Genomic DNA, 12,301 nt, shown 5'->3' on the forward strand with positions numbered 1-12,301 from the left:
AGATTTAATATCGCGAGACTGAGTTCATAGATCCCTTAATGCTTGGAGAGGGAAATGAAGCTCTCCTTTAGCCTTGCTGGTGGCACATTCTGGTTCTCCACTGTGACAATGGTGGCGATTTACAGTCGTGGCCCTGAACTTGCTGGGGGACTTGTGCTCGCCTTGGTCTCCCATGGTGGTGAACAAGCCTCTTCGGGGCTTGTCAGTCTGTGCTCATCTGGTTTCAAAGAATGGGTGCTCTTTGCTGCCCTTGCTATCCGCATGGCTCAGCTGGTAGAGCCTGCTTGCTTCCCCCATGGATGTGTCTCACTTTCCTTCCTCTGCCAAAGGTGTGCTGAAAAATGCTGTCCTTAAAATGATCTGGCAGACTTTTCTTCTGGATCAGTGAGTCTTCTGAGGCATTTCAAAGACACCGTCCTGTGCAGTATGCTAGGGCTGTAAATTATGTACGTGGAACACGTCTGCAACTAGACTTAAGCACAAGGTGATGTATGTTTGCTTGTGTACAACGTGCCATGCACACGCGTGGGTTACAGAGAGCCCACCAAGGTTGCACAACCAAGCGCTCCGAAGTTAAGAAATGCCATAACTGAGCAATTAGGAAATAACCTTGGTAACATTTGTTCCCTTTGTCACATGCGGTGGGGTACGGCTGTTGGTTGCGTCCCTGCTCCACCAGCCCCTTGCTCTTGGGCATGCAGCGATGGCTGCGGCGGTGGGATGGAGTCCTCCTTGCCTGTGTGGAGCAGGAGGTGCGGTGGGATGGTGGTCTCTTTATGGCTTTAAAAATTCTGAATGCTTATACCCTCCCTTCCATATGCGGCTCTGTACCTTATCTACCATATGATGTTCAAAGTGCTGTAAGGAGTGAGTGACGAGGTTCCTTGTGGGCTCTTCTCTGGTGCTTACCTCCATGATGGCCAACTGCTCAGCAGATGTGGCTCAGCCCCACTGCAAGGGAGGATGTTTTCTCCGTGCTGGGGGCACTTAGACCTCAGATTGAAACATCCATGGCCTGATTATCAGCTTAGGATTATAATGTACTTTCTCTTTTTTATTTAAAAAAAAAAAAAAAAGTTTCAGCTCTGGGCACTCATCGCTTTTGCAGCTGAGGCCCGAGCATCTCAGCCCAGGTGTTTAGAAAGACCTTGGGCTGCATAGTCAATGCATCTGTACTCGAGAAATCCTTCCCCGCATCAGGCATCCATGGCGTGGGCTGCCCCATGCTACAGTTTTACCGGTGGGACTGTCCCCTCGCCCTGCTGGCCCCAGCACCCTGTCTAACCCATAACAAATCAGGCAGGTGCCCCCTGGTATTAGTCATCATTCAGAACTGCTGCTGGTGGCATCGCCTGGAGTGTGTCTTGATTATTTTTTTTTTTCCTTATCTGCTTCTTTGTTAATAGTTATCTGAGACTGTACATTTATTCCAAAGCTGCCATTGAATCATATGCAACCTCTCCAGTAAGGCTCTAATTCTGAGTCTGGGGGCTCACTAGCAACAGCTTGCAGCCTATCGTACATTTTGCGCTTAAGGAGCCTTTCCAGTCCCCAGCACCAACCTTTAAGTGCCGTTCTCCCTATCGAGTGGATTTGTGGATCCTCGTCATCCCCCCCTTCACAGTAGCCTCCAGCTGCCTGTGACTTAAAGTAGCCTTTTATTTCAAAAGTCTCCCTTTCCAGAAGGGATCACAATCACATGGGCTGAGCAGGATTTTGCCATTAGTGGGGGGTTTTCCTGTAAGTGTTCCCTAGCAGGATGTGTTTCCTCTTGCATAAGCAGGCTGAAAACCCTCCGAAGCCACAGAAATACATCTGTTGGATGCTTGAGACAGATAAATCCTTTATAAACAGGAAAATGGGCAAACTCATGGTAACTCTTGTGACACATCATGATGGGAGATCAGAAAGAAATGGAATGAAAAGTATCACTGTGCAAGCACGGCTGACTGCATCCTGCATTTCTAAGGTCCTTTTAAATGCTGACACAAAGGCCAGTGGCCGAGCGGTACGGCGGGGACAGACAGTGGGAGGCAAAGTTAAATGTTGGGTAAAATTCAGCTGGTAGTCACTTGACATTTGGGAGGGGGGGGGAAAGAGTTTTGAAGGCTCTTTCCAATGTCCCCATGAGGACGTGTAAGATGCCGTGTGTCATGGAGCAGGATCCAGGAGATCAGTGCAGTCGTAGATCTGTCAGCACTTCTATTGTAGTGGTCTTTGCAGGGTGTCTAACGCTTCTGTTTTAATTTTGCTGAGGGCTGTAACTCTGGCAAAATTTAAACTCCTTTCAACTCCTAGTCGTGAGGTTTTAAATCCTCCAAATTTGTACTTAACAAAAAAAAAAAAAAAAAAAAAAAAGAAAAAAATTTCCTGTCTAGCAAGTGTATGGAGATCGTTCCAGCTCCTTAGCTAAGATTTAACAGCACAGACAATGATCTAATGAACTTCCTTTTTTAAAAACTCTTGCTCCAAGTCCACTTCCTAAGAGTAAATCCCTAGTGAAGCCTCATCAGCCATGGATGCACTTGCCCATTTGGGTATTTCCGAAGTCACTTCCCGGGGTCCCTGAACTGGCCAGGTATACTTTGGCATGTGTGATAGAGGCTGATTCAGCCTTGCCTGATGGTGAATCATCGGGGATGTGCCTTACCTGATCATCCTACAAGTGGCCAAGCTGGAAGCTGCTGCCTGTGCTTAGAGAACCTGTGGCAACCCAATTCAGCTGTGGATTTCTTGCAGATGCTGGAGGAGGGAGTCCTTTTGTTGCGCAATAAATGAGGATCTTACATGCTTTTCACATCTGAACAAGAGGCCGAAGTAGGGAGAAGATGACTTTTTCTTTTTTAATTTTTTTTTTTTTTTAGGTGCTCAGGCTCAAGCTGTTTTGTTTTTCACCTGCTCGCTTTCTGTGGGGTGCTTGAAAGATCCACCATCGTTGCTCTTTATAACTACAGCCTGCACATTTCCCCACCCCCACCCCCTCCCCTCTTCTCTTTGGAGAGCAGCCAGATCAAAATGGCTGTGATCCAACGCCAAGAATCACTCCCTTTGCTATGGAAATGAGGACTTGGAGGCTGCTCACCATGTGTTCATCAGAGAGTTCCTGCTAAGGATGATGAGCTGTAGGTGGAGAAGAGGGCAGCAAAGGTGTGTTCAAACCAATCCGTTTGGAGCAAAACAGGGTATTTTTGGATACATCTGATTCTTTGCATTTTTTTAAAGGTCGTTTATGGAAAACCAAAAAAAAAATTAGCCTTTCCATCAAACAGTAAAAATGAGGGAAATAAAGTAGTAGAATTTCACCATAGGATTGAGGGTGTTTCTCTACCATTAGAGTGGAAGGGGTGGCAGACCTCCCAGTACCTGATATTTGAGATAAGCTCTTTTTTTTGTGTGTGGTGTTCTGGTATTGATCAAGTGTAGAAAAGATGTAATTATCCAAGCTATACAAATAGTCCTTCCTAACTATCATATCCACATTCCCAGCATTAAAGCAGACAAATTGCAAAAACCCCAGGTATATGGTACATTGACACCAGGCAATTTGCTGCATGTTAACTCAGCAAGGCTTTACCTTTTTCTAAACAATCAGATTTTAATCTTGATGCACAGTGGGATGGGAACGTTGCCAGTGGGCGAACAGTCATGGAAATTGACTGTGCATAAAGCAGGGGACTGGAAAAGTCCTTCTCCTAGGCAAGTCGTGCACCCCAGGCAGATGAGCGAGCAGGGTTTTGCTGCAAGGTGTGTTCTCGAGAGGGCTGAGCTGGCCGCAAGCTTCCTGTGGTGTTGCAGCACGTTGCGAGAGCATCCCTGCTTCTTCAGGGTGGCCTGGTGTCACCTCGGGTGCCGGCGAGGGAGGGATGAAGGGGGTGATGCCGCTGTGGCAGGGTGCTCACTGCAGGACCTGGCAGGATCCAAGCTGTGGCTGCAGAAGTCCAGGCAGACAGCTTACGGCTGGGAGGAGCCCGCTCCGGATTAAAATATCTGACAGGTCTCTGAATGAGTCTACGCCATAAATTAGTAACTGGGTGTGGAACTGCATTTTTTTATGATGTATCTTAATTGGGCCTCGGGCAGCTTGATAGTACAGCATGCTGCTTGTCTTTCGGGGATCTCCGAGTAGAAATTCACCTTTTCTTTGTGCATGGTTCAGTGGGGCTCAGCGGGGGCCATGCTGTGAATCCACCCAGGGATGGAGCTGTGCCCTGCCTCACCCTCCCTCCTTCCCTGCCGGGGATGGCCGTGCGAGCATCCCTGGGGAGCCTACCGAGCCGCCTGTGCTGGCAGCACTCCACCTCGAGACATGACATACCATCTGCTTTGGCGGAGTTTCTCCCATCCATTTTGGATAACTTCATCTTTTCCTTTGCCTGAAAACAAAACAAAAACCTGCATCACACTGCGAACAGAGCAGTTGTAATTTTTTTTTCCCCCTGCTCAAAAAAATGGATGCACTCCACTGCCAGGTGATTATCAGTTCTGTGTGCAAAAAATGGTTTGCTCCTAATATTTCATGGTCCCGTTGCATGAAAGGTACTGTCTGCCCTGCAGCTTCAGCTCTTCCATCTGGCTGTAGAGCTGAACATGAACTCTGAGGGTGTTGCTGTGCATCGTGAGCATAAAAAGAAATTGGTGTCTGGATTTTGTACTCTTACCTGCTGGCCGGAGCCAGGGAGCAGCTCCTGGTTTATGACATCCCATGGCACTTGGGTGTCGCTGGGTGTGTGCACTGTGGAACAGACTTTTTATTTGTGCTGCAAGTGAAATAGTTGGCAGAAAGTGTATTATGCAAGTCGATTGCATTAAGTACAGAGGAAGCCTAAGTTCATCTATAATAGGAGTAATCATTCATAATTTATATATAGCTTTTTTCATGTGGACGTCATAAACACGCCAATCATTGACATTTTGCATCTAAAATCTATACCAGTTTTTTCTTAAACGGCAGGATTTCTTAATATAATGCTGTTTGTGGCACTTGCTTATCTCTGAAAGGATTGAGTTAATTGGGGAGCTTTAATAGGACATTGGTGTAGAACTGGTACAGTGAGAAACGCTGCAGGTAAAACCCACCGACGATGGCTGGAAATAAATGCAGAGCCCTTGGTGCCTGCATCACCAGGTCATCAGTGGCCAAAAGCTACGTGGCCTCCACCCCACCCCAGGGACAGTCCCCATCACACAAATGACCCCATAATCAGTGCACTTATTATTTGTGCCTGCAGAGGAGCTGGCTTTTCCCCAACAGGTAACGCGCTGCCCGGGCTGGGACCCTTCGCCTGGGCTTTGCTCCTCCATTGTGCTGGTGGCTCTGATGGTGCTTGTCCCAGTTTGTGCTGGCAGCAGCTGCCCAGACTGGAGCCAGAGCTGTGCTGGAGATGGCCAGTGCCGATTCCCAAATGCTCCAGCTGGATGTGGTTGGGGGGGAGCCGGTGGAAAACAAATACTCTGATTATTTTTTCTTATCTGTGCGGAAACTGGAGTATTCCACTGGATAGCTGTCTGTTATGTTAATGGTAACATTTTTCTCCTCTACAAACATACTGCGTGACTGCTGCTTTCCCAGCTCTGATGAGTACTTTCCTCTAGTTATTCAGCTTTTTGTTGCTGTTAATTTATCCTTTTTTTAACCGCCGAGACTACAAAACAGCCATCATTCCACAGTCTCTTTTTTGCTCTGCTTTCATGCCCAGCCTTTGCAGTCAGAGACAGGCGTACAACCCTTTATCACTTTTGCTGCAGACAGGCTGTGCTGAGGGAGCCGTGCCGGAGCCGCGTTCGGAGTCTCTCACTTGAGAGCATCAGGCTGGTGGGTCTGGAGCAAGAAGCTCCATGCAGCTGAGCAGTTTTTCCCAGCCTCTCCATGTGCTTGGGGACCTACTGGGAGGCAAGCTAGGAGGTGGACTCTGCTTTTTTTTTAAAAAAAAAAAAAATAATTTTTTTTGCTTTCCCTAGAGACCAGGGCAGAAAGATTTTTCTCATATGTAAAACCAGGATGCTATATGGAGGCTTTTCATCTTCCTGCAAGAGCTGCTTGAGGGAGAGAAATCTTCTATGATGGGAAAAACCCTTCCCAGATGCACGGGCTCCAGGCAGTTGCTCGCTTCCAGGTTTGGTGTTCACATGCAGTGTTGTGCCCGTGTCGCCTTCCAGGTGCCGGAATTTTCCACGCCAGCCCCTTTCCCTCTATTCTAACTTAAGCCTTCTTGAAAATTATTTTTCTCAAGAGAAGTGCTACAGACACACTAAGTTAATTTGAGTCATTAGCTTGTTTCCATTACTCCTTTCTTCCTAGGAAACTAATTTTATTATTTTTTTTGTGAGATTTTGGAGTTAGAAGAAAGAAATGGAAGCTAGCGAACATGTGGAACCACTTCACAGCAACACCGGATTTTGAGAGCTTGCATTTTTATTTACGTCTTCTGGACCCTGCCTGACTTGAAAGTAAACAAGTTCAATCTGAGACCAGATTTATCCCCAAAAATATGTGGAGACTTGTCTAAAAACTGCTTTTAGGATTAGGAACTTCCTTTAGTGGAAAAAGAGCATACATTTACAATGGGAAAACTGATGCTTAACTGGCAGATCCCTTCTGTAAAACACCCTTGGAAGTGCAGTCCAGTTGTTTGGTACTAAACAACCTTGAACTTTATTTTTTTAAAAAAAAAAAAAAAAAAGGCAAAACTGGCTGAGAACTTAGCAGGGCTAAAGCAAGGTGCAGGACTAGTGAGTGAAACTGTATTTCTGTGTTGCTGGCAGCGGGGTGATGGTGCAGATGAGAGGGTCCCATGGAGGTCCTTGGCAGGCATCTTCTGGGCGAGCAGGAGGTCCCTGCACCTGTAACTGATCTCCTTCTTTTGACGTTCCTCTTCCCTGCAGACACAATGAGGCGAGTGGTACGACAGAGCAAATTTCGGCACGTGTTTGGCCAAGCGGTGAAAAACGATCAGTGTTACGACGACATCCGCGTTTCCCGTGTTACTTGGGATAGCTCCTTTTGTGCAGTAAACCCCCGATTTGTTGCAATAATTGTAGATGCTAGCGGTGGCGGAGCGTTCCTGGTGCTGCCTTTGCACAAGGTAAGTGCTTTTTTGAAAGTTTCTCGCTATTACCCGCTCAGCTTTGTTGTTGTGGCAGCACTGGTTTATGAATAACGTCAAGGCTGGGAAGTCTCTGCAGTGCTGTGACAAACGTTGCTCAGTAGTGCCATGTAAGAACCCATTTAATGTCTCTGTAATCAGCCTGATGCTTCCTCGACGTTAAACACAGCAAAGAAGCATTTTGTTTTACTAATCTGAGCCAGTTCCTTATGGCAGGAGTTTCTGTGTGGAATCACGCCCCTAATGAAGCCTCGTTATTTATGATAGCAGGGCTCAGGTTTTTTCCACTGTTGGGGATTCAGCTTTTTGAGCTCTGCAAGTGTCGCTTCATTCAGGAACGCACCTGAACCAAACTATTCCTTGCAGCCCTGTATCAGATGGATGCAGAGGTTCCAAGAAGGGTATTTCCATAGGTGATGTGGCCTTGGCATCTCAGCTGGTCCAGGCTGCTGCCAGCCCCTTTGGTTACTCTTTCTCTATGCAGTGTAAGACCAGAATAACCTCAGTAAGAAAACAGCTCCTCCAGGTACCATCGCAGCTCTCCCAAATCAGGAGGCTGTGCCTAGGCTTTATCGTACTTCAGCCAGGTCTTTTTATCTCCCAGTACCTGATATACTGAGGAGAGGGGCTTCATCTGACCTCAGGCAGGGAAAAGCCCCTTATGTTCTCTGCTGTGCAAAGTGCTTGCTAAGGCTCCAAAAAATAATCTTCCAGTGAGCCCATACATACATGCAACTTCTTTCCCTTCCACTTTGAATTTATTTGTAGAGCCCCAGGGGTGTGCTTTGCAAAACACACAGAAAAGTTAGGTTCCAGTCCGTCAGCCATGAGAATGGCCAGATCAAAGGCTTGGAGGGAGACTGAAGAGATGGGTACAGAAGCCTTCCTGGCAGTCTCTTACAGTCCTGTGTTATAAAAGCACAGAAGTGAGCAGGAACTGAAATAAATTCCTGTTGCCCCCTGATACTGCATGGAAAAAAATGACAGAGCATCTTTCTTCTGCCCTTGTTGGAGAGGGGTGTTCTCCCTTTCTGTTGCTTAACCAGCACATTCTGGTGACGGAAGTCTTTTTCTGTAAGGTTATTTTCTTTGTGACCCTCAAGCTTCTCTCTTAACTATACACTTAAGATGTCCTCAGTCTGTCATCAGCCCTGTCCTTCTTTTCCTAGCTCCATTTGCAGATCTGCCCCGTTTATATATAGGACTAGTGACCAGAATTGAATATAGCATCCCACATGGCGAGCGCATTCGAGTGCATTGCAGGAACAGAGGCTGCGAGTTCTCACTTATGCCTCGGTTGTGCTAAGTGAAGCCAGCCAAGCCCCTAGCCTACTGAAATAGCTCTCTATTTTCCTCATATTATTAACAGCACTTCTTTGCAAGTATTCTGGTTTGCGCTCGTCTTCGGGCCACGCATCCTGCTCTTGCCCAAGCCACACACGGTGACACAGATCTCAATGGGAAATACCTTGCTCAACACAGCACGCGGTTGCACTCGTGTTGCATCACAGCATGATCAAATGCCAATGGCAAAGGACACGCACCCCTCTTTTTTTTCTTTTTCGCTCTTACTTCCCAATGTTTTCTCAGTCCCTGGCAGAAATCCCTGCTCGTTCCGAGTGATCTGGCCTTTTGCATTTTAAGTGCCATCTTATGTTTGAGGGGGTTTTAAGTTTATTCAGCTGTTCCTTCTGCTTTCCCCTGTATTTGCATTGCCTTCGCGCCCTGAGCGATGTTCCTGCGTTGTCCAGCTATTTAATTCTCACATAGATGAATGTTTCATGCAAAGCTGGAGGAACTCTGTTCCTAAACCCTCCAGCCCCACACGTTCTTTTGCAATGCAACACGTTGCTGGCTTTGCTGTAACCAGTTTCTAGGTTCCTCATTTATTTTTATAGCCTCGGCTGATGAAATTGTTCCTTTGGCTCCTTCAGCACCCGAACATTTTGGATTTCTGTTGACGGCCGTTTGGCAGGGGTAGGCACCGAGTTCCCACAGCAAGATGCTCGCTGGTGTACTTGGGCTGGGGAACGGGCTGATTTTAAAGCACGGGTTTGTAAGATCGAGCCGTAAAACCCCACTTGCTGCATGTGCCGTGTGGCCGTGCCCTCCTGCCGGTGCTGAGCCGAGCCTGCGCCCCGCGGGGCCGCCGCCAGCCCCCGGTTTAGCGCATTTGAACCGTCATTTGCCTCGCCAAGTGCCGGTAGCGCCGTGGTTTTGTTGTTGCGGCGCTGCCTCTTGGCCGCCGGCTCCCTCGGCGGGCTGGGGGGCGCCCCGGGACCCCGCAGCGAGCGCCCATGTGGGGGCCGGAGGGGCCGGGCTGCTCCGCACCGCGCCGCGCCGCCCCGCCCGCCCCGCCGCGCCGCGCGCGCGCCCCCGCGCCCGCCGCAGCAGCACTGCGGCGGCCGCGGCTTTTTGCCTTATATGGTCATGGCAGCGCTCGGGGCCGCCGGCCGCCGCCGCGCTGATTGGCGGGGGCGGGGGCGCGGCGCGGCAAGTGCGCGGCCGTTAACCCCTGCGCTGCCGGGCCCAGCCGCGCCGCCGGGGCTCCGGTGCCGGTGTGCGGGGACCCAGGGGGCGCCATCCGCCGTCCCAGCCTTCGTTCCATCCTCAGTCCCTTCGTGCTCCATCCTCCCTTCCCTCCATGCGCCATCCTCCTTCCCTCCTTCTCTCCCTCCATGCTCTATTCCCCTTCCCTAAGTCCTCCCTCTCTCCCTCTGCCCATCCTCCTTCCCTCTCCCTCTGCCATATTCCTTCTTTCATTCCCTCCCTCCGTGCTCCACCCCTCTTCCCTCTCTCCCTCCCTCCACGCTCCATCCCTCTCTCCCTCCCTCCACGCTCCATCCCTCTCTCCCTCCCTCCACGCTCCATCCCTCTCTCCCTCCCTCCACGCTCCATCCCTCTCTCCCTCCCTCCACGCTCCATCCCTCACTGCTCCCACCCCTGGGGCTCCCCGCAGAGCCGGTGGGGAGCCACAGCCGGGGCTGGTGCAGCTGAGCCAGGCTTGCTGGCTGTGGAAACGCTTTGTCTGAACTTCCCGTTTCCTTGCATGCACATGTGCAGGGCCTTTGCCAGGAACTCGCCATTCCCATGCTCCAGCAAGAGCCACGGCCACTGTCTGAGTTGCTGAAAATCGCAATTCCCACAGGTTGGTTAGTCTGGAGAGAGATGGCCTCTGTTGGAATGGACCACATATTTTTCAAAAGTGGTCATTTATATCAATTAATGGTGCCTAGATGATACAAGTCCAGCTAATCAGCATTAACTAGGGAAAAAAACCACTGAACAAACTTGCCTGCTTATTCTGGGCTAACACTGAGCAGAATGTTAGCATAGAGTATCACTGTTAGACTGGAAGCCTGCAGGGTTTTAGAGCTGATTTTCTTTGAGCCTTATCCCAGGCAACACAGCGGGTGCACTGGGAGGGCAGCCCTGGGATAAACCCCTTCGACCAAGCGCTGGGTGCCCCAGCCTGTGCTGGCTGTGCTGCGAGATGAGCTGGACATCACCTCCAGCATGGTAGGTAGGGCTGCTGGGAGGGAGCTGAGGAAGAGGGGGGTGAGGGAAGAAGCAGTTTTCCTGCTCACATCCCCTGGAGATTTCCCGTAGGAGCGGGATGGATGGTGCAGCCACCTGGGTGGCTCAGTGCTGTGCAAGGACCAAGAGTCCATTGTTCTGCCTTGTCCCTCCAGCCCTCCCGTCCTCAGCCTTTCAGGTGGTGGGCTTGTCATCTTCACTGCTGCGTGTCCTTCCTGGCAGCACGAACTCAGGACTGCCGGTTATCCCATGGGATGCTGTTGGGAAGGGCCGTGCCCCTTGCTGTGTGGTGTGCTCGCATCCCTCAGATGACTTTGGAAACGGCAGGGCAGAGACCTCCCTGCCTCCGATGTCAAAGGAGAGGGGTTGTGGGCAATACACTCACCCAGCTCGATGGGTGATCCCGCTTTTACAGCCATGATTAGAATTTTGTGGGTTTCTTGACGTGCTGGGGGAAGCGACTTGCAAATACCTGCATTTAGTCCGTGGTTCTGGTGCTGGGTCTACATTACAGCAGAACTGCATACAATTATTTTTCCTTTCCTTGAAAAATCTGTGCAGTTTTTATCTGCAAAGAAAAAAAATCTGCTGCAAAGGGGTCCTTTATGTTTCAGTTCATAGAAAGATGCCTTCAGCTGAATGTCACGTTGCATAAGGCTTTTAGAAGAGGCTTCTTCAGTCCCCTTTGGATACACCTTTTATTCGATTTTTCCATTTGTATGCCTGACTTCTTCTTGCACTCCCTTTACATAGGCAGCATTCCTCCAGAAGCTGGGATCAGATGGGTGCTGTGAGAGGCAATTAGCATGTGGGTGGGTGAGTGCACACCTCAGGAATGATCTTCTTGAAGGAATATGTTGTTCTGCAAGTGACATGCCTTACTGTTCAACCATGGCATATGTACGTTGTTAATCAGCTGTTCCAAATTCTCCTTCCTCCAGGAAGGACTGAAGGAAAAAAAATTACAATCTTTTTCTGAACTGGGTGTAAAATAAAATCAGGAGGTACTGCTGCAGTGGGTTTGTTGAGCCCTTCCAGCAATTTTTGGTGGAGCGTGGATGGAAGGATGTGAATTAAAATGAGTTACTGTTGTCTTGAGTTTGGCTCCTGAAGAGCCCTTGTTGGCCCTAGTGCTGTAGGTCTTTTTCATAGCAGTGTCCCTGTGAGAAAGTTGCAAGGTTAGAGACTACGAAGGGACTTTTCTCCCTAAATTTTGGTCAGATTTTCATGCCAGCTCAAGTTTTGAATGTTGGGTGGAGGAGGTGAAAAATCAAGACAACACTGCAACAACTGCATAAAAAAGGAACACACTGGTGGGTTTTAAAGACCAAAGTCATCTTGTGAGCAGTGGAACTGCTAAAACCTGGTTTCTTGTAGATTTTGCCTACATCTGCTCTGCATAGAGCAAATGTTGCCCAGGTCCTTTGCACTTCTTTTCTCTCTTGGCGCCCATCAGCTTGTGACCACCTCCCATGGGTGCTTCACTAGCCCAAGTGGGCTGTCTGTGCCGCTCAGGAGGGACATGGGCTTGAGTTATAATGCACCTTCCCAAGTGGGGCACTAATTTGGGTTTGTTTCTTTTATTTCACCTTGGGTTTTTCTTTAAAGCTGATTTAAACCAAAAAAGTTTATATTTATCGCTGTCAGCTTGATTCCAATGG

The 12,301-nt window shown here is 49.1% G+C and overlaps 1 protein-coding gene across 5 annotated transcripts in view; it reads left to right on the plus strand.

Annotated features, from left to right (window-relative positions):
• Window positions 1-12,301, plus strand: part of CORO1C (coronin 1C) — a 53,435-nt gene that overhangs the window by 19,285 nt on the left and 21,849 nt on the right. For all 5 annotated transcript variants that reach the window (XM_013298445.3, XM_055796475.1, XM_055796476.1 and 2 more), the window contains one exon: window positions 6,883-7,082. In XM_013298445.3, the coding sequence (XP_013153899.1) occupies window positions 6,888-7,082 (195 nt within the window). In that variant the 5' untranslated portion in view covers window positions 6,883-6,887. The remainder of the gene's footprint in view (window positions 1-6,882; window positions 7,083-12,301) is intronic.

This window comes from Falco peregrinus, chromosome 2 (assembly GCF_023634155.1).
Source record: "Falco peregrinus isolate bFalPer1 chromosome 2, bFalPer1.pri, whole genome shotgun sequence".
NCBI classification, from domain to species: Eukaryota; Metazoa; Chordata; class Aves; order Falconiformes; family Falconidae; genus Falco; species Falco peregrinus.